The 22,562-nt window shown below is 42.4% G+C and overlaps 1 protein-coding gene across 5 annotated transcripts in view; it reads left to right on the top strand.

The window, feature by feature from the left end:
• Positions 1-10,325, top strand: part of Efna5 (ephrin A5) — a 284,200-nt gene extending 273,875 nt beyond the window's left edge. For 4 of the 5 annotated variants that reach the window (XM_006996258.4, XM_076549745.1, XM_076549744.1 and 1 more), the window contains exons 4-5: positions 357-437; positions 5,955-10,325. In XM_006996258.4, coding sequence (XP_006996320.1) covers positions 357-437; positions 5,955-6,076 — 203 coding nt within the window. In that variant the 3' untranslated portion in view covers positions 6,077-10,325. The remainder of the gene's footprint in view (positions 1-356; positions 438-5,954) is intronic. The other variant, XM_006996259.4, reaches the window with a different exon arrangement.
• Positions 10,326-22,562: the final 12,237 nt, after the last annotated feature.

The raw sequence follows: 22,562 nt of genomic DNA, 5'->3' as shown, positions 1-22,562 counted from the left end.
AGCGGTACAATTTTTTTTTTTTTGTTATGGTTTACTGTTAAATCTTGTGTGGTACCCGTTTTTGTAGACCCACATCCATGTTTCAGTTTTCATCGTATTTTTTTTCTCATTGTTCTCCATGATGCTTTTCGTTTTGTGTATGAAAGTACACAGCACTTGCTAACTTGTTGTTTCTTAGACTGTTGTACGTGCACAGCAGATGGGAACAATGCCGGCATGTGGATACGTGCCATTGATTGTAAAACAATCTCTACATCAATAAAAGGAAACAATAGAGAGAAAGAAAAAAAAAAGAAATGGGAGTTTGAAGGTGTCTTCACTAACATATTTGGCTGTTATCTCTATTTTTGTTATAGATAGCTGTATGAAAACTATAGGTGTTCATGACCGTGTTTTCGATGTTAACGACAAAGTAGAAAATTCATTAGAACCAGCAGGTTAGTATGCTTAGAGAATCTCTCCTTAACCAACGCATCTGCCTCTGGACGCTTCCGTACTGTTTTTTTCCTTTCTTCCTCTCTGCATGTGTGCATGCTCCAGCCGTTTCTGCTTTTGCCCATTGCTGGCCGCCTGCTAATATGACTTACCTCCTACCTCATTCTCCCAGTATCTTTGTGTAGTGCATGCTAGATGGAATACGACTTTTCTTTCTCAGACGGGGGTCTCACTGGACGCAGTATTCTAATATGGAAACCCTACCAAAAAATACTAAAATCTCACTGCCTTTTACCACATCCTCAGGGCGTGTTGGTGGACCACTGACTTTAAAGGCCAGTTTTCAAACAAGACAGAAAATATTTCTCTTGTACATGTTTATGAAACTTCTTTCTTTTTCTTTTTTTTTTTAAATCGTATCTGAATCCGTGGATAAAAGTAGTAAAACCACTGCCCCAAACACTGACTCAGCATCTTTAGTTCTCTCTAGAAATGTATGTGCATCAAAGAAACCGATCTGAAAAATTGTATTTCATTTCAGTATTATTTATCCGGTTATTGATAGCAGTTTGGCCTGGAGACATATAATTGTGCTGCCACCACCAACTTGCGTGCCCGCTGCCACCACAAATATACACAGCAGCCCCTTGAGCCAGGAGCAAGCTTTGAGGACTAAGACAAAATAAGTTTTAAAGATATATATATATTTTTTTCTACTACTGATGTTCCTACTCAAACTTCCCCATCAGTGTGAAAAAAGTAAAGGCCGCAAGACTATTCATTCATTTAACCACTTACAATGTAGCCTACTGTAGATAGTGTAGACTGGGACAAGCCATTTATTTGCTTATAAATTTCCTCCGGCCTTTGAATGCAACCAGACCCGCTGTGGTGGGTAGCAGGCCCTCTAGCCATTCCGTGGAGGACCCTGTCTTCCTTTAGTCCACCCACCTATGTAGATCTTAACAGTTTTCTTTATCCATCTCCCTCGTGACCGTCTTAGAGCTAAAGAGAAATAAAATCATTTCCTCTTCACAAAGAGATTGAGCCCCCTTATGTAAATGATAAGGTTTCGTTTATTCTGGTTTTTTTTTCTTTTTTTCTTTTTTGTAGGACCTTTTTTTTCTTACGGTTCTAGGAACTAAAGGGCATTACAGTCCCCTTCATCCTTGGAGTATTGTCCTAGGGGTAACAGTGAATGAGCCTTAGGGAAACATACCCTGAGTAAGTGCCCTGTCTCCGGAGGTACAGCGTTAGCCCTGTAGCTGGCTGCCTGGAAGAGTTAGGGGTTTCCCAGGCACTCTAGTCTTTTTTGAGGCAGGCATCTCTCACCCAGAGTGCAAATGAGAGGTGTGTACAAGTAGCTTTCAGAGGCCTTAGTGGCTCCCCCGGGATCAGTGTCCCCCCCACCACCCCTGCTTTAGAAAGTAGCAAGAAGTGAGTGCTGACATGCAGACATTTTAATTGTGTCCTGAAAAACTGGAAGCATTACTGTGACTTTTCAAGGCACCAGACTTCAAGCTTGAGGATATGACTACCATAGGGACAACGAGTTAAACAGGAGCTCTTTCAAAACCACAGAATTTACATTCTTCTTCCCATGGCCAAGGAATCCTGCCCAAGCTTCTCAGCTTGTCAGACTTAATATCCTTAGCTCCCAATGTTAGGATAATAGGAATAGGCTCTTCCCTCTACTAGAGGTATAGATGTTCAGAGAAAACACTTAACTCCTAGTTTCACTAGGAGGTCATGGCTAGAATGAGCAACAGGTTAAGTCTGTTGTAAACTTGCTCAGGACTATAGTTTTGATATATATTTCCCATGATCATATTTCCTAGGTAAAGTCAATCACCTCTCTAGTGAAGAGGAGCCTCTCTAGAGTCTCAAGGGATTTCATGTTTTGGTTTTTCTTTTTCTTTTTTTTTTTCTGGTAATGAAGAAGAACACTGAAGACTATTCTGTTACTAAGGAAGTCAACTTTGAATTCAACTAATGATAAAATGGAAATGTTAAGAACTCTCCTACAGAAGCATTCGTCAGTGTCTTCTAAGACACAAGGTCTTTCTCACACAGAACTTGGAATTCTCAGTGGCCCCAAATCAGTGAACATATACCTGATAGAAGTTTGAAAAGCTGCCGGGCGGTGGTGGCGCACGCCTTTAATCCCAGCACTCGGGAGGCAGAGCCAGGCGGATCTCTGTGAGTTCGAGGCCAGCCTGGGCTACCAAGTGAGTTCCAGGAAAGGCGCAAAGCTACACAGAGAAACCCTGTCTCGAAAAAACCAAAAAAAAAAAAAAAAAAAAAAAAAAAAAAAAAAAAAGAAAAGCTTAGCAGAGTGTAGTTTAGTGTGTGTGTGTGTGTGTGTGTGTGTGTGAAGAGATTGCTGGCAAGTGTCCTCACTAACATGGTAAGAGGGAGTTGAGCCTCAGTGCCTGGCAGTATGAATATGGTAACAGATTTGAGTGTTTCTCCTTATTTCCTAGAGAATTAGTCAGTCACACTTGAAGTTGTTTACTGCTGTGTTGACTGTTGAATTTAAGAAATGATCTCCTTTAGCCAACCCTAGATGTACATACGGGCTCTAGAGAGCCAGTGAGTCTGAAAGGATTCTACTGCATGTTCTCAGCCATGTGTACTAATTCACCTGTCTATGGAATGCATTTGTCTTTTTTGTTTGCTTGCACACTCTGCCTGCCAGTTTCCTACCTTCAGGGATGCAGGATGATCTCAGGGCAGACATATGCCACATTACATGCTCCAAAATACCATTAGTGTTCTCAGTTAACCACTGAAACCCCTGTGTGGTGGAATCCTGTAACAAAGAGGCAAGGCTCGATTTGGCTTCTAAAGAGGAACTTTTTCTTCCACCAAGCCACACTCATTATTACAAGTACTGATAATCTCTCCTATGTAGGTTTAATTTCCATTCAGGTAGATTTTACTTGGGAATTTCAACTTAGCATTCTGAAATTTCCCCAAGTTATCTAAATGATAACCAGTTTCTCATTAACTGCCATGGGTAAGGGGTATGGGTGAGGGAGGTGATGTATAGAATTCCCCATCAAAGACTGTTTTAATCAAAGCATAACTTGTAGAATCCTGACTCGTCAACACTATGTTGTAGAAACAAAAGCATGCAGTGTATTTTCCCATTTGAGGGAAACACAGGAGAGTGAGACTCTCCCCAGTAAGAAAAAGTACCTTTATGATGATATGCCCAGTAGGTGCATACACATGAGGTTAAAGGAATGGACCACACAGCTCACAGAAGTGCTAATGCCAGAGGTGATCCATGATGCAAGATTTGAAAAGTGCAATCAGACTTACACTTCACTTAGAAGGAAACCAATGTCTTCCTTCTTGTGAACATCAGTTATTCTGCGAGGTTCTTTCACTGTGCCTTGTGCTGAGTGAGCGTGGAATAGTGGCTACCCTTTGCTGAGCCCCTGAAATTGGTGGGAAGCAGGGGAGCACAGTTTGGCATACTTGCCCGGAGTACAGAAAGGCAGTTTGGGTATCCTTAAACAATATATTTCCAAGCTTCACAAGGTGAAAGATTGAGTAATGGGTTATTGAGAAAAGGGTGGAGAAGAACCCCAGTAGGTGATGTAATTTCGGGTGTATAAATATAAGTGATGTTTCCAAATGAGCTGTGGAATCCTCAGGGTTTATGGTTCTTTTATAATTAAGCCTGAAGTGCTCCATTGTTTTGATTGACACCATATTGGTGCTCTTAAGAATGTGATTTGGATTTTAATTTCAGGGCTATTAAGGGCCTTTACTTCTGCCTCCTGTTAACTACAGATTTAATTAATGCATTAGCAAGGCTGAAAAGAGTAAAGAAAAGATGAGGGCCCGCACATACTGGGCTACACTGTGTGGGATTTGCCTTCCCATTCTTGCTTCCTAACCTTTTCTAGTCTCCTAAGCTAAAAGCAATCTATCCAGGTTTGCTCAAGTCCAGGGAAGGAGAAGAAATTAAACAAAGGGCTGTAGGCTCCTAGATGAAGACCGGCTGAAATAGGAGCCCTCCGGGGCAGAAGACTTAATTCTGAGAAGGCATGTTTCTTAGTTCACATGGGACATGAATGAGATGAACAGAAACTTCCAAAAAGTGTGAGCCAAAAGAGAGAGAGAGAGAGAGAGAGAGAGAGAGAGAGAGAGAGAGAGAGAGAGAGAGAGAGAGAGAAAGAGAAAGAGAGATCCCTTTAGGACAAATAATAGAATGTGTGACTCACCCCTGTAAGAAAAAGGACCCTTAATGTGACATGTGTGGAAGATGACTTACATGAGGTTAAAATAATGGGCAATTAATCTATTAGGAGACACCCAGTGGGTCAGTGAAGGATGTTAGGGATTGTCTTGAGGGGTCTACCTAATTGAGGACAATTACTGGCGTCTCACTTGTTACTGTTCTCTCTGATTAACCAGTCATCAAATCCCGAGTAGCAATTCTTGTGTTCCCATGGGAAGTCCCCCTGATGCTGAAATGAAATCTGCTCAGAGGCCAACTGTCAGCTCCAGAAACATGTTCAGAGGTCATCTGGGCTAAAAGCATAAGCTAGGCCAGATGGGAGGAAGGAGATGGGCCACATTAGAGAATAGCATGGCTCATGGGCAAGCCTCCAATCTATCTTTGGGCACTAATTACTGCAAAGTTCCCATTTCGAAGTTAAGCCTGTTAATCATGCAGATCAGGGAGGCTATCCAAAGTCAGAGGCAGCCTCGTAGAACACTTTATAGCTAAATAAAAGAAGCTTAACTCACTTAATCCATTTTATTTAGAGGAAAATTTGCATCCACACTGATAATTTATGTGCCAAGCTTCAGCCTGATAAAAATAAGAATAGTCAAGTTCAAGTAATTTAATCTGGGAGATGCAGGGCCCGTAATGGAAATAGCACCATAATTGATTCCTAATTGTAGGCAGCCCAGTGGGTACAGGATTTCTGAAGTTTACTGGGTATTATATATAGTTTATTTAAAATACTGTTGTTTTGGCATTTAATTTTTCACATTTGAAAATGCACCGAACCACCAAACATTCAACACTAATCCTGTGAAATGCCTAAAACGAAAGAAATGAGCAGCCCCGTCTGCTTAACCACTAATATGCCCACATAACTCTCTCTCCTTCCCCTCCAGTACATGGCTTTCCTCCCCACGGCCCTGCAGACTTAGAGGGACCTTTCCTACCTTAGCAAGTTTTGTGCAAAGTACATCTGACTGGTAGCAAGTCAAAAGGAGCTTAGGCAGCAAATATTATACTGGTTGCACAGTTCCCCCCCCCCTCAATTTTAAGAGAGAGTATAAATATTGTGAAGGAAGTCCAATTTCCCCTGCCTCTCCTTTGTTTGCTGTAAATAATGAGTGATTATGCAGACATGAAAGTCAATGGTGCCACAGGGTTCATTACCCTACTTTGCAGAGGGTGGCGAGGTCTGCTAACAGCAGGCTGCTGCAAGAGAGTTATTAAGGATGTGAAATCTCATTGGAATGTGTGCTTTCTGTTTGAACAGATGACACCGTACATGAGTCAGCCGAGCCATCCCGCGGCGAGAACGCGGCACAAACGCCCAGGATCCCCAGCCGCCTTTTGGCAATCCTGCTCTTGCTCCTGGCGATGCTTTTGACATTATAGCACCGTCTCCTCTCGTCACCTGTCATGGAAAACATCAGGGTCTTGGAACACCAGAGATCCACCTAACTGCTCATCCCAAGAAGGGACTTGTTATTGGTTTTTGGCAGATGTCAGATTTTTTTTTGTTTCCTTTCCTCCAGCCTGATTTCTAAGCAACAACCTGGGGTTGTTGGGGGCTAAACTAGTCACTGCCCTCCTTCGCCCCGCCCCATCCCCAGCCCTGGTCCTTGACTTCTCTCACCCCTTCCAGATTAAATGGACTCCAGATGAAAATGCCAAATTGTCAGTAGTGGGGCTTCACCCCCTGTGCGTTCTCCTCCAGAACTCACCTCTGTAAGCTCAGGGTGTCGATGACGGTATGCAGACAAGGAAGAATTGTGGCAGATGCTGCCAGCCATGGCCTGGCCGAGAGGGTGTCCCTCTCCTACAGTACTTATGCCTTCTCATTAAGGACAGGAAGGTGATTGTGTGGAGCGTTATGTTGGCATGTCAGGTCCAGAGGGGCAGAATTAAGCTGAGACATACTATTGCACCATATCCTCTAGGACTGTAGGAATGAGCAGGCTTCTCAAAGGTTCAGATACTAGTTTTTGTTTTATCAGATACGACTGTCTTAAAGCGTTCTTGCCAGCAAAACATGTGCTGTGTCGAAGAAGCTTTTTTTCTCCCAGAAGGAGGGTTGGATGCAGGGATGCTAATGCAGAAGAAGTGTATATTGAGAAAACTATCTGTTGCTGGGGGTGTGAGTGCCTCTAACTTTTTAGTGACTGGGTAGTGCACACCTGATTTTTTTTTTTCCTTTGAATACAGATCACCATGGTGCTACAACTTTTCTTTTTCTTTTTAGGAGCTCAAAGAGGCATTTTTATGAATAAAGTGACCTTCCCCGAGGCTGACAAGCCAGGGTTGATGAGTAGAGAGTGGAATAGCTTTGGCTGCTCCTCTGGGGACAATGTGTAGAAAGAAAGGAAGTCCTGTGGCCAGAGGAGATGCGATTTGGCTTTGCTGGAGCTCCCGTGTGCTGTGGCCTTTCCCCAACTCCCACCCCGATGCCCACGTTCTGCTCCATGCTCCATGATCACAGGGGACTCAGACACAAACCCTGTCACCAGGAGAGTCAGTCAGCACGACTTGGGAGGGCTAAAGGGAAATTTGGAATAAAGATTCCAAAGTTTGGAATAAAAATTCAAGCATTGATTTTTTTATATTCTTTCCCTTTCTGACACAGCCTAAAGCGTAGGGGGAAACATGTGTTTATCTGTGGGAGATAAACAAGATGGAGTCCCAAAGACTTTGACAAAATATTTTTTTAAAAATCCACTAGAATAGAAAATACATTATTTAGATATACTTTATGCTGAGAGTGAGTATATATGCTTGTCCTATTTAAACTTGTGAGAAAAAGTGGTATCCCTTGATACATTTAGAAACATGGGGGTTATCTTGTTTCATAGTAGGGTTGGGGCAGAAGGAGAATGGACACAGGATGACCCTGTTTAAAGAACCTTAGCATGGCCAAGGAGGTGGTCCCAGCTGATGACCAGGAAACATAAGCTGTGGGGTTTCTCCTGGTGGGGTGTCATGAACTCTAAATCCCAAAACCTAGACAGGGAAAAGTGTCAGCCCAATAGGAAGGTGATCTAGCCTTGTTTTGCTATTGCACGACATCAATAGAAACCATGCCTTTGTAAACAAGCAAGTCAGTAAATACAATGATCATGTAATGTGGAAAATTGAAAGCATTCCAGAAAAAAAAAGGATTTTTTATATATTCGTTTTTAAGATATATATGAAAAAAAAAGGAGTTCACATTATAGATGGACTTCATGAATCGGAAATTGCTTAGAATTGTGAGTAGTTTCAAATTAGAAAAATATGTGAATGGAAGGCAGCTGTGAACGTACTGCACCCTAGAGAGTTGTACACACATTGGAATGTGAGCTGGGCTTACCTGGTCCCTTTGGAGCGGAGACAGCTGGAGTCTGCTCTTGCTTGAACCATCTGAGTGGGGTTGCCAGCCTCAAAGATGTTGTCAGTTTCGTTCTCCACCATCTAAGACTTCTCTGGAGTGGCCGAGTCTCATCACAGAAGGCACCCACCGTTTCACTGATACAAAACTTCAAAGCATTGGATTCCTTTACCTTTATTTATATGCTCGACACTCTCAGTAATATCCAGGTATCTTCTGTTTATTAATAGTTACAGGTTTGTGGGTTTTAGTGGGGTTTCAGGAAGGGGACAAAAATCCCTTCTAAGATGGATTGATAGAACCAAAATAATAATGCATGTACTACAACCAAGGACACCAAGTGATCCTGTAATAATTCCAGTTAGTCCTAAGGGCATTAGCAGTTCTAATGTCGTTTTAGAAATGGTGAATTCTGTGGTTCTTCTAGCATTTGTCTCTAACAAATGATGAAATAATTACTCATGGCCCTCTCTGCCACTGTCTCTCATCTTTCACTGTGCAATTAGACCCTTTTACGTCACTGTCATTGCCGCCACAGATTATGTTAAAAAAAAAAAAAAAAAAGCAGAACTATCCACACCAGTAGACAACATGCTTTTCTACCTGTAAGTGACATAATCATAGCTAACGCACTTGTGTGGCGTTTTCAAGACGATTGGTGCCAGGCAGTTTTGATCTTGTCCAGAAAGCGCTGGTGGCCTTTTGTGGTGTTGTTGCAATCCTCTGTGGGCTTAGGATGTCTGTGCATCTTGGTAGTGGGTTTAACTTTAAAAACAATTCAAGAGCATGAAGGGAAGCCTTGGAGCCCCTCAGCCCCAGTTGGTCAAACCCCGGCGATCTTTGCCCTTGGTTGCCAAGGCCTTTGCAAAGTGAAGCAGGGAATAAAGATCTGTCTGTTTAGTGGATACTGTGTATCCTTTAATAGACCAGGTAACAGTCCGTGGTAGTTTTAGACTATTGTTTTGTACTGTACTTTCTTGGGTGGCAGAGGAAAGAAAAGTTAAAATGTTAAAAAAAGAAAAAACAACAAAAAACAAACAAAAAAAAAACTGCGTTCTTTAATTCTGTATTATTAGCAACCTCTGTTGTATATAGTGTTTGATAATAAAGTATTAATTTGATTCTTATGTCTTTTGTAAGTGAGAACAATAGACTTTCAGGATACGAAACATGCATTGAGGCTTTGAAACATCCAATGTATACATGGCTGAGAAGTCACGTGACTGGAACACTGCTCCATACTGGACTCATGTGATCATTGCCCACTCAAATCGTACAGCTCCATCGCCTTGGGACCGAAACAACAGGACTGCTTTGATGGATACTTTGTCCTCAGTGTTTCCCAGGTCTGATGTGGAGCTCTGTGGTCCTTTCCCCCACCCCAAGCATGTGGTTTGAAGAGGTTTAGAGAACTCTGGTTCTGTCCTTTGGTTTGGTTTTCTGTTTGTCATCCCTACCCCCCAGGAAGTCTTGTCAGCATCCAGTGCGGCTCAGACTCAGGATGGTTGCAGGCCAGTCCCTTTAGGAAGGCTCAGTGGGGCCGGTTTCCTCTCTGTGTCCTTGTGCAAGGAAGAGTCACAGTACCTGTGGGCGTTCAGGGACTCTGTTTTTCTCCTGTGCCTTAGCAACGGCTGCAGCCATTTTTATTAGTTTCACGAACTTAGGAAAACCGTTTTCAACTCCTCCTCTTCCATTCATTGCTCTCAGAGCTGTGGTCACCAGCTTTTCTTTGGAAAACCGCCTCCACCAACACCCCCGTTTGCCTGCCCCCCCTCTTTCTCTCTCTTTTTCCCCTTGCCTTCCTCCCGCATTCTGTTGCGCCCCCAGAGCCGTGAATGGGCAGGTCTGTCTCTGGTTTGGCATCACTGAGTTGTTCCCATGCATTTGCCCCAGAGCTGCTCGGATGTGAGACAAATCTCCCTACAATGGACTCGCTCCCATTGTTTGTACAGTGTAATAGATGCTGGCATGTTGGAGGTTACCCATGAGTCAAAGTCCGTTTTCCATGCTTCCTCTTGACACCCCATTGAAGCCACTCATTGTCTGTGCGTCTGGGTGTGAAGTCCAGCTCCATGTGACCCTGTGCTTGTACTCCCTGCTTCGCAGTCCTTTGCACTTTCATCGAGTGCTGTTTTGAAATGCTGACATTATATAAACGTAAAAGAAAATGTAAAAAAAAATTAAAACACACACATGCAAATCCATACGATCTGTATTTGTATATACACGTGTCCTTACAAGTATACCTAAATAAAAAATTAAAGATTTTCATCCTTTTAATTGGATCCCTCCTTCTCCTTTCTTCCTTGAATGACGCCTTTATTTTAGGGACTAATTGTACTTACTCTACTGATTTTTAAAAATACCTCTATGGGCAGAAAAGATAATATGACAAATGCAAGAGAAGGTATGGGAAGATCCAAGAAGGCAGGGTAAAACGAGGCACATTTATTCTGGTGAGAAAATGATGCAGTTTCGGCCTTGTCTGTATTTGAGCCTTAAAACAGGCACTATGCCAAGCCTTGCACCCTACGTGACGTAGGCACATTAGGAGTATACACATTCTGTTTTTTATTACTCATATTTTTCTATCCCACCAAGAAAAAGGCCAACTAAGCATTTTTCTAGCAGCCATCTTCCACTTTAGAAGAATCACTAGAAGTAATCCTTTCTGTACAGCCAAAACCTCGATTCTCATCATCAAGGAAGAATTAACTTACATGGTATGACCATGGCAAATGGCATGGTATCTCTAGGACTCTGTTTACTTATCTGAATGTGAAGACATTTTAGACATGACTTGTCGCTGTCCTTTGATGTTTTTGCCCATTGGGCAGTGTACAGCCCACTTTGCAGCTGAGTGATAAGTATTTTTGTCTTTGAGGAATACATTGATTAAAAAAAAAGACAGAAAATTCCATCTGTAGAGTGAAAACCAGCAAATACATGACATAATAGATACCTCATGTTCTTCATAACTTGGCTTTAATGATCTGATATTCACATCATGCCCACAGAGACCTTCCTACTGTAATTGTTTGGCGGGGCACTAAACACTAATAATTTAGTGTAACTTTTTTTTTTTTAACCAAGAGTGGCAGTATTATACAATGAAAAACAACACACATTGTTCATAACAAGATGAACTGGACTACATATGTGACGTTTCTAACCAGAACAGCATCACATTATCATTACCATCTTCGCCATCATCCTCCAAAGCATTGAAGCAATCATGACGTTGTTTTCAGTCTGTGCTGTGGGGAACGATCTTCACAGTATGGACTTTCAAATTCTACAACGTGAGGCCGACTTTACATGGAAACTTAGCAATAATAGTGTATAGGTAAGAGTGTAAAATTTAGGTCTTTATACCATGCACAAATAGGTAGATTTTTTTTTTAAATTTTGTTTTGTGTGTTGAGTGGGTGAGGAAAGTTGGGAATTTTAAGATTAGAAACTCTAAGGAAATCATCTAAACAATAGTCAAAATGAGATTAGAAGTGTGTTACCAAATTGAAAAGCCACTGTAGGCTTTAAGAGAGATGAGGTTATGAAGTGACTTTTCATGGTTGCCATAAAGCTGCCTATGGACACGAGAGAACCCAAAGACAATTATGAGTGTTGCTAAATGCATTTCGAATATGTTGGTCTACAGAAATTGTCGTTTCTCCCCCTGAGGATATAGGGGCAGTGAAAGAGATGACAATTTCAGATTCCACTTTATAGAAATCTTACAGCTCCTCCTGAATCCAAGGTTATGTCTACATTAAACAATCCAGATTCTCAGTGAAGGTAGAGACTACGCTCACATGGCACACACACAAACATGGCACACAAGCATACACACACATGGTTAAGGGAGCTAAGCACAGGATGAAATCTGCAGACTGATGGACAATTTGATCATAGCTGTGAGCTTCAGATGAGGAGACCGTTCTCAGCAGAGTGCTAGCCACACTAATGATAAAGCAAGCTGGAGCAGATCCGACGGGCCATTGCACAGTGTCACAGGAACCTCACTTAGTTTTGGGAACAACACATTTGGAATTTGTGGTCATCCCAGGTGCTGAAAATAAAGTATCACAGGGGACATTTAGTATCTAGTTTGCCATGTGTTTTGTGAATAAAACACATATATATTAGAATCTCAGATCTCATAGGAATAAATAGTAAATATAGGTGCTATAAAAATTCAAGTATTTCTGAGAAATTGTTCATTGATCACAACAGTTTCATGGGAACTGTTTGCAAAACAGCTTCTTAGAGATTTTTTTTTTTTTGCAAATCTTAGTTTCATGTTCAGCTAATAATATCACAATCCTTTAAGAAAGAACGGTAAAACTGCTGTGGAAAGCATTCTGTTGTCCCTTTGGAAAAGAGATATTCCAAAAATCATAAATAACTAATCAGACCAGTATTGTCTGTCAGTTTTTAGTGTGATACATTCCATTTTATTAAGTTGTTCCTTGGCTAATACATGCATGTGCCTATTTTTAAGATGGAGCTATTACGGCTTGACTCTGAGTGGTGAAGCTGTATTACTTCTGTTCCTTGCTTAAAATACAGACAATAAGGGAATGCCTCGGATTTAAAAAGATGAAGAAAAAGACAGGGAATTTGCATTGTACAGGAAACCATCAAAGGCTTTACCAAATGTTTAGTTAGTGTGCAGACTCATGAAAAACTTAGTACCTAGTTACAAATCCTGGGTTCACTGTGCAAATAGTATTTCCAGGTCAGCCTTCACTCTCCTTCCTGCTTCCAAGCAGAATGCAGGTTTTTGTTTTTGTTTTTTTCCCCTTTCATGTGGCATTTCTGGACTCACTCCTTAGGACCAAGGAGAAGAAATAGTAATAGTGGCCTCATGTTCAACCTGCCCCAACATAAGGAATCATTTGTTATCTTCATCACAGGTTGCTGCTCTCTTTTCAAAGGCCTCTGCACACACTGAAAGGGAAGCATGATTTCATTGCTTATATAATATATCCCCCTGTTCACTCTGAGCATGCCATGAGCTCTGCCATATTGCAGCCAATGACAGCACTATTAGTACCAAAGCTGAAGGCCAGTGAATGATAGAGAGGAAAAGAAAGAAAAGAAAAGAAAAGAAAAGAAAAGAAAAGAGAAAAACAATCCCTGCTAGTTTCTCTTCTTGTCATTTGCTGAGAGCTTTTGGTTTTTTGTTGTTATGGTTTTGTTTGGTTTGGTTGGTCTTTAGTTGAACAGGAAGGTTGTGTGTGTGTGTGTGTGTGTGTGTGTGTGTGTGTGTGTGTGTGTGTGTGTGTGTGTGTGTGTTTGTGCCATCAATGAGAGAACCCTTCCTAACCACAGCCCACATCATAAGAGCTGAGACAAAGACACCAACCGGTGCCAGAGCTAAAGCAGGGGCATCAGCAGACCTGACCGACCATTTGGTGTAAAAGCACCACCTCAAGGATGCTGTCAATCAATGTTAATCAGAAGAATTCAATCTAGTGGGTGGTTCTCTGAGTCAATAATGCGCTTTGAAATACCCTGGATTTCCATCGTGATTATTCAAGCAAGAACTTCATGTTACTTGGTAACACACGGATGCTTGTCAATCCTGTCAAGAATACAAAGAGAGGGACAGGGGAAAAACATCTCAAAGAGATATGACAATGGGAAAATAGAACAAAATATTTTTGCCCGCTGTTTTGTTCACAAGTACCAGGTGCTTCCTCAAACTGCATGTACATGGGTTTGAAATGTGGGTGCCCACTGCCATTTTCTTTGCCTTAAACCCATGAAACAACACCCCAAAACAAGAGAAAGAACAAGTTTATTTCCACACACATCCCTGAAAGTGAATTTTATCATCACTCTTTTTTTTTGTGTCTGTTCAAAGCCTGCTTTTTTTTTTCTTCTTTTGACCCTTTCCATGTGCTGGGAAAGGCCCTGTGATTTGTGTAGCAGAGTGTGACAAGTACCTCCTCTGAAATATGTGTTCTGCTTTACTAGATCGAGACACATTTTCTACAGCAGAGAGAACAGGACAATCTGTGTCTTTCTTTATTTTTTACTAAAGACAGTGTGCCAGCCCGAAAGCCGACTCCATTTATTTCTCCTGCGGGGAGCCGGCGTGTTCCTTCTGGAAGATGCAGGTACTTAAAATAGTAATAGGCTTTGTGGTTTATAGAGAGTATTTCATCCCGAGATCTCAAAGGCATGAAGAATAAAATATAAACCAATGGCTCTTTCCAACAAGCTTGGAAGAATTAACTGGAAAGGGTGGATTGTCATCTCCCCTCCCTAGAGGAACAGAGCCCTGCAAACTGCTTTACCCAGGTAGCTCTGGGAAAGAAGGACAAGAAAGTTCGCCTAGGATTTGGACAGAGGTCCCAGTCTGTTACTCCCCATCCCTAAGAACTTAAAAGCCAGGGCTGAAAGAAAAACAAATGACATGTTTATCCCTTTTTAAAGGAAATTTCCAAAGCCCTGCAATCGGGAGAAAGGGACTGGGCAGCTTTCCAAATACTTTTTATTTGTGAGTCAGTGGTTTACCACAGAAGTTTACTCTTCAATGTAACTTTCTTCTCTAATTTCTCAAGTCATCACATGCCCTTAGGATGTATTCAAATTTATCTCTGAAAGTTGGGAAACGTTTAATTAATCCTAGGTATCTAGACAGAATTCAGGACTCATGTAGAAATCAATATCTGGATACACAAGAGCTGTATATAAAACACTGTAGTGTTTTTATGAAACCACAGGCATCCTCCTGCATACTGTAAATCATATCTATACTCCTTACAATAGCTAACGCAATGTAAGTGCTCTGTAAATAGTTCTTGTGCTGTGTGGGAATAATGACAAGCAAAAAGTCTGCATTGTTAGTACAGATGCATTTCCAAACAGTGGTTGGTTGAATTCATAGGTGCCAAACCTGAGGAGAAGGGAAAACCAACTCTACTCTGTACGGTCACTTCCTTCAGGTGTTCGCCCTCCCCCACCGCCCCCCCCCCACCACCACCCCATCACACCACATAAACACACTCAGACTTTTTTACATTCTCTAGTTTTATGTATTCATAGCAGCTTTTTTTTTTTTCTGAGGCATTGTCTGTTCTGAGCAATGTGGCATTTGAAAGGACACTGGGAATCATGTTAGACATATTTGAAATCAGTCTGATAACATCTAGAGCCATAGGGCAAAAATGTGGCAGTTAAAAGAAATCATGCTGGGGAACAGCCAGCCAAGCACGACAATATTCACGTATCTGACCACACTGTAGAGACTTCCCAGAGCTCAGCTGCACAGGGAAACCATCTGCTCTGGCAGAAGCATCACTTGGCATTAGGGACCCTTGGTGTCTTTCCTTCAATTATGCTTATTCCCTACCCAGAGAGTGACCCAATGTTCCAAGGCCATTATTAGAATTAACCTCTTTTGACTGGTGTAGCTGGCGCGGCATGGAAGTGTATGACTCTGAGGCTGAAGGACTAGAGCCCATACCTTCAAAAGTCTAACCAGTGTGCACTTAAAGATTCTTCAGAGATGACCAAAATTCTTCTCAGTTTAGGAATTCCTTATATTCTCATTCTTCAGGGTTCCATTAGTCTGGACTTGGAGCTGGCATAAATTGCACACCCTTGGTTCACTTCTGGTTCTGATTTTGAGGTTACCATGAATTAGAGTGGGGCCTCCATTCTGAGTGGTTTCTGCCCTTCCTTAGACCCTGTCAGTATTCAACAAAGCGAGTTAATCTCCCTGATAAGTGACAGCTCTGCCCCTTGTAACTGGCATGGAATCAATTTTTTTTTAACTTGACTTGAAAGGTGAAGAGAGGATCAGGAATTCAGTACTAGCAAGTGCATTCATTAGCAAACTGAACCAGTTTTCGCTGGAATCTGTTTGGCTGTCCTCATCTTAGTCTACCCTACTCCCCCCCAACCCCAACCCCCTTGCTGCCTCTGTCTCTCTCTTCCTTTTATCATTGATCCTGCCCACAAGACTTATTATGTACTCAGTCTACTGGGAACATCAGCCTGCTTTACTTGGCTATTCAAAGCAGACACACATATCATACTTCTCTGGCCCAATTCTGACAGCACCATGGAAAGAGAAAGTTAGGCTCTCCAGCTATTGACAAACACCCTGTAGAATGAGATGAAGAAGCAGAAGACAGACATGAAATAAGCAAAGGTAACTGACATATTGACAACTAGTTATATAAACATAATCTTCTAGAGGCAGTGTCCCAAACTGTAGCACAAATGTTAGAAGGTCTTGTTAATAAAATCAAACCTGAGGCCAGTTATTGGGGTGAATGCTGGAAGATCAGAGAAACAGAACAAGCCACAGCTGCCTCCTCAGCTGATCCTGTTTTCTCAGACTGGAAGCCTCTGAGTCCTCATCTGGAATGAATCTCAACTGAACTGCTGCTCAAAAGCCCAAAAGCTTAACCGGCCCCAGTTTCTGGTTTTCACGCCTTATATACGTTTCTGCTTTCTGCCATCACTACCTGGGATTAAAGGCTCACTTCTTGGGATTAAAGGTGTGAGTCACCATGCCTGGCTGTTTCCAGTGTGGCTTTAAACTCACAGAGATCCAGATGGATCTCTGCATCCCAAGTGATAGGATTAAAGGCGTGTGCGCCACCACTTTCTGGCCTCTATTTCTAGTGGCTGTTCTGTTCTCTGACCCCAGATAAGTTGATTAGGGTACACAATATTTTGGAGAACACAATACCACCACACCAAACCAAATAAAAAATAAGGAAAAGACTTGCCAGGAAGGAATTGATATGCTATTCTTTTCTTCCTTCCTTCTTTTCTTTCTTCTTTCTTTTTTGGTTTTGGTTTTGGTTTTTTGAGAAAGGATTCATCTGTGTAATAGCCCTGGCCATCCTGTAACTTACTTATTCTGTAGACCAGGCTGCACTCTAACTCATAGACATTCACCTGCCTCTGCCTCCTGAGTGCTGGGATTAAAGGCATGCACCACCACAATTGGCTAACACACATTTTGTTTTGTTTTTTCTTTTTCTTTCTTTTTTTGGGGGGGTGGTGGTTTAGAGACAGGGTTTCTCTGTGTAGCTTTGTGCCTTTCCTGGAACTCGCTTTGTAGACCAGGCTGGCCTCGAACTCACAGAGATCCACCTGCCTCTGCCTCCCGAGTGCTGGGATTAAAGGCGTGTGCCACCACCGCCCAGCCACACATTTTTTTTTATGGGAGATTTACAAAAGCAAAAGTTGAGTTTTCAATCACTGTAGTGTTTTCTGGGCTTCTGTCTAAGTTCCTCTGTCTTCATATACATAGACGAACAGGAACAGATAAAAGTGGGGCTTAAGTGGTGGGTGACAGTTCATGCTGGCACAGGTCTCTGTCCAGCACAAACTTGTACTTGGTGTTCCATGTTTGTGCTTCTAGGATCATGTCTGTGGTCCCAGAATGTTGGTGCCCTGGTAATTTGTAGACAGTCGATTCCGCTGGAGAAATACACCAGGGAGACTGAAGCATCGTCATGCAGTGCGCCTGTGATTGCTCTGTGGGGAGCAGGGGATGCCACCATGCCTGTTTCCACCTCTCTCCTCCCTATATCTGTGTTACCTGTTCCAGACCTTGAGAAGCACACAGTGTAGGAGGAGGAGTTTGAAGGGAGGTGTCTAGCTTCCCATGTGGAAAAAAGCGTGAATCTCTCTGAAAACCAGAAAGCAAATTCATCTCACCAACAGCTTGTCCCTGGGTTTTATTCCTTCCTACCAAGGAAAGCAACTCCAGTACGTTAGAAAGACTTGGAGAGGGAGGTCACAGCAGCATATCATATTGGATTGCTGACTTTGCTATAACTTTTTAGTTGTTATTTTGGGTTTTTGTGTGTTTGTTTGTTTGTTTGTTTGTTTTTTGTTTTTTTTGTTTTTCAAGACAAGGTTTCTTTGTGTAGCCTTGGCTGTCCTGGAACTCACTCTGTACAGCAGGCTGGCCTCTAACTCATAGAGATCCACCTGCCTCTGCCTCCGGAGTGCTGGGATTAAGGGCATGTGCCATCGTGCCCAGATGGTTGTTTTTCATTTGTTTGTTTGTTTTGTTTTGTTTTAATGAAAAGAAAAATCTAGAAAGGGGAAAGGGGAAAATGAAACCTACTATCTATGTCTTAGAACCCGGAATCCTCAAGAATTCCCCCATTGACAAGTAAATGGTATCAAACAGTATGTAAATGTCAATCAATGTCACTTCACCCAAAACTACCCACAGTGAAAAGGAACATAAATATCGCATAATGGAAGCAGCACTTACAACACCCCACCACTGAAGCTAAGCCCAGTGGACATTTTAGTAGGAGGCTGGCCCCACCCAAGAAAAGCTCCACGTTGAGCTTGTTCACATGAGCTAGAAAGTTTGCCATCTGGTCCACTTGGGGAAGTATAATGAAGCTGTTGGAAGCTATGTAATATGCTGGTCATTTCATCCATGGGCTAGTTGACTGGACAGAGAATGGGCACCTGACAGAAAGGCAAGCAATAACAGAGGTCAGCAGCCTCTATCATGTTCTAACAAGAAGACAAATGTCTCTCCTCCTATGAGGAACTATTGGGGACCATGCTATGCCCCTCTTAAGAGGTAATATGAGTAGAGTGAGTCAGGAGACATCGGAACGAGTGAAAACAGAGCAGGTCTGCATCGTGATCCCTGATACATCTCTCTGGCAAAGCCTTGCACCAGCTCTTCAGTTCCTTAGAACCACGTACTTAAACTCAGAGTCACTATCTCATGGCAGCAGTGGATTCACTGCCAGGCCACTGTCTGCCTTCTACTTGGAGGATTTTGTGAGATTCTGGCTCCATTAACAGCATAGGCACCCTTAAAATAAGCCCTCATTACCTGAGTGACACTGAGTGAATCATAGTTCCTTGCAAGCAAAATGCTTTACTAAGCAAATATGATGGGCTAAGAAGGTTTTGAAGATAGCTCAGTGGAGGGAGGCACAGTGGGAGTAATTAATATTACTAGAATTTAAGACCTGATTTTGAATTTTAATATATAACACACTGAAGAAATGTGCGCTATTTCAAAGGTCACATACAATTTGACACAATGAATCCTATAAAACAGCACACTTAATTTTCTTGAAGTTACAGATCTTTTCTATGGGGTCAAATATAAAATAAATAGTGGGAAGAGTCTCTCCTCCCGGATGATAACCCGTACCAGTTAGCAGAGGGACAGCTTACCAAAGACTCTAATTAGAGTCTTCGAGATGGTCCAACAAACAATGAGACGGCCGCCCGAACGCCACCGCAAACGAGCTCAAGGATCAATAGTTGGAAGAACTCGGTCTAATTCCACAGGACCGGACCACAGAGGACTTTCCTTAATTGGTCCTCTGCTTGGGAATCTGGTGTGCTCCCTATTAACATGTGACATTTCCTAACGACGTGATGTATGCCACCAGCCAGTCTAGTGCTTGCACTGGTGGTAACTTGTCTCTACCCTGCTGTGGATATTGCTCTATATATAAATAAAACACTGGTTGGCAAGTGGCCAGGCAGGAAGTAGGTGGGACAAGGAGAGAGGAGAATTCTGGGAAGCGGAAGGCTGAGGGGGGAGACACTGCAGCCACCGCCAGGAGAAGAGCATGTAAAGACGCTGAGAAGCCACCAGCCACGTGGCAAGGTATAGATTTATAAAAATGGGTTAATTTAAGATAAAAGAACAGTTAGCAAGAAGCCTGCCACGGCCATACAGTTTATAAGTGATATAAGCGTCTGAGTGATTATTTTATAAGTGGATTGTGGGACTGCGGGGCTTGGGGAACCTGGAGAGAAGCCCTCCAGCTACACTACCCTGCCGAAAACCCTCAGGGGAAGTGGGACTTGCTGAGCGATTTCAAATGCTCCCACCGTTCTCCGGCACCTGTTAGCCGTTATGCTGGAAAAGCAACTCATTATGGAGCATAAACGTCGTCAGTAGTGGCGTGGAAGAATCCTAAACAAGTGCAGGCAAGGGACCACGTCTACTGGTATACATATTTTCTTCTACAAGCTCATACCATTTAAACGCTCCTTTTCAGTGGTTAAGACTCTTTCAGCTGAAAGGCAGGAAAGAAATTTCAAGGCAAGAATTTATGGGACAAAAGCTCTCCCCCACTGGGAGGGGATGGCGGTGGGGAAGTACATTATTCCAATTCCATCTGGTTGCAGTAGAAATGTCCTGGGTTTTCTTTCACTTCCACACAAAGCTCTCCATATTGATGGGAGAGCGCATAGTTCAGATAAAGTGGATTAGAAGAAAGAAGAAGAAGAGTGAGATGGATATAATACTTTCTCAGACACTAAAATTGGGATGGCTGCCTGGTAAAATAAGTCCCCGAAAAGGACCACTCTTATCTCTGCCTCAACCTGACGTCAGTAATTGTACCGACCATGAGAAGAAAGGTCCCTGTTTACCAAAGCAGAGGATTTATCTTGCCTCTATAGGCCTCTGGATAAACCCATTAGTAGCTCAAACTCAGAATCCCTCTCTTGTAGTACAGAGTTTGCGCTTATCTTCCGCTAGACACAAGAACACAATCAAGACAAAGCCAGGGGATATGCGGCTCTTCTTTGCCAGTGAGCACCTCCCCTGCTTATCTCTTTTAATTATTATTTATATTTTGCATTTGTTTTCAGGTTAAAATAAAATAACACAGAGTAGAAAGGCCACCCTGCATTTCCTGGGCTCTAGTCTCATTAGCCAGATTTCCTTAAAACCTGAGTACTTCAGAGAAGTTTTGCCAAGTGGCTAAATGAAATGCATACAATTGCAAAGTGTTATGAATATTTATGATGGGTTAATGATGGGATTTTTTTTCTTGCATCCATGAATAATAAAGATTTTAACAAGAACAGATAACGAGATCGGGACAAAACAGGGAAGTGGTTAATACGAGCAGTGCTCTAGGAGGGACCCCTCTGAGAACAGCAGGGGCTGCCTGCCCCCTCCCACCCCACCCCAACCAAGTGCAAGCCAGGGCACAGGATTTAGGTTATTGTCTCCCCTCTCTTAATAGATATTTTGAGACAAAATAGGCATGTTGTCCACACTTTGTGCGTAAGCCCGTGATCTCCCCTGGAAGAGAAGGAAGCGGTGATGGACAGCACTGTAGGAAAGCGACCTTCCCCTCCTAGCAGTCAGCCAGCCTGGATCTCTAGCAGGGTTCTCCGGTATACCTTTTCTGATCCAGCTACAGAAATCCAAAGCACTCCATAGAGGCTGAAGTTGCTGGACCCTCACTCTGGAATCTGCTGACTCTCTTGAAGGCCATGGGCCTTAATTTGGAAAGGGACTTTACCATATATTTCTCAAAAGTAAGGGTTACATCAGCTATGTTCCCTAACATTTCCTGGAATTCCCAATGTGAATGCTGGCACGTAGGGGCGTTCAATGTCCTGGGTGCTGGTCTTCAGCAGTCTCCTCTGGAGGCACGTCACCTCTTGCATACTAACCATGATAGCTAAGCCAACAAGAGCCACTGTAGCAGTGATAGATGAAGGATCTCCAGACTGGCTGCCAGCTGTGATTCCCGTGGTTTATTCATGTAACTTAAACTCTCCCAGCCTCTCAAGGTCATTTGTTATTCAGTAAACAAATTACAGAGTACCTAATGGGTACCACAAATGGTTCTAAGTGTTCATGATACACATGTGTGTGTGTGTGTGTGTGTGTGTGTGTGTGTGTGTGTGTGTACAAGAACACACACACACACTGGAGATTAAACTCGAGGCCTTGGAAATATTAGGAAGACACTCTACCATTGAGCTACATTGTTAATAACAAGACAGTGGTAGGTGGAAACAGAACATAAGTAACAAAACAAATAAGAAAGTGATAGCTCACTGATAAAATGAGGAATAAGGGAATAGGAGTTCTGTGGCCATCATGTGGTGGTCATGCTCTACATGGCCAACTTAAAAAGTCTGGAGAAGTTGCATGAAAATAAAATAATATTTATAAATCTCTTAAAGTGTGACTTTTATGTAATTGCATAATGAGTCTCTTCATTAAGTAATGACCCTGCTTCACTTTATCTCCTCAGGGAATCTGAATTCCCATATACTCTTTAGTTTATACATAGATAAGTGCATATTCTTCATAGAAATCTCTAATGCCAAGGCATAATACTGCCTGGTATTTGATTTACTTCTTGTATTGGAAGATATATTCCTACCCTTTTAAATTTATTATTGCAGATTCATAGGAAACCGGTTTTCATCTGGGAACTCATCTGAAGAATAAATTAGGTGCAGGGGGAAACATGTCCAAGATAAGAAAGACCTTCCTTATGAGTCCTACACTTGCCTTCCATCCTCTATTCCTCACCAGTGTTCTCACACAGCCCCACATCCCAGCTTGCCAATTTTATTAAAACCCACTGTGAGGGAATTTCCTTTCTCTGCTTTACGAGCTACCAAGACAACCCAGTCAACGTGAGTTTTCACACATTTTCTCTTCCTGTGTTCTGCGTCTCAGTGAAATTTCATCTCCCTGACTCACTGTTAAATGTTTCTCATCTG

This window comes from Peromyscus maniculatus, chromosome 13 (genome assembly GCF_049852395.1).
Source record: "Peromyscus maniculatus bairdii isolate BWxNUB_F1_BW_parent chromosome 13, HU_Pman_BW_mat_3.1, whole genome shotgun sequence".
In the NCBI taxonomy this organism is placed as follows: domain Eukaryota; kingdom Metazoa; phylum Chordata; class Mammalia; order Rodentia; family Cricetidae; genus Peromyscus; species Peromyscus maniculatus.
This window is presented reverse-complemented; position numbering and strand designations above follow the sequence as displayed.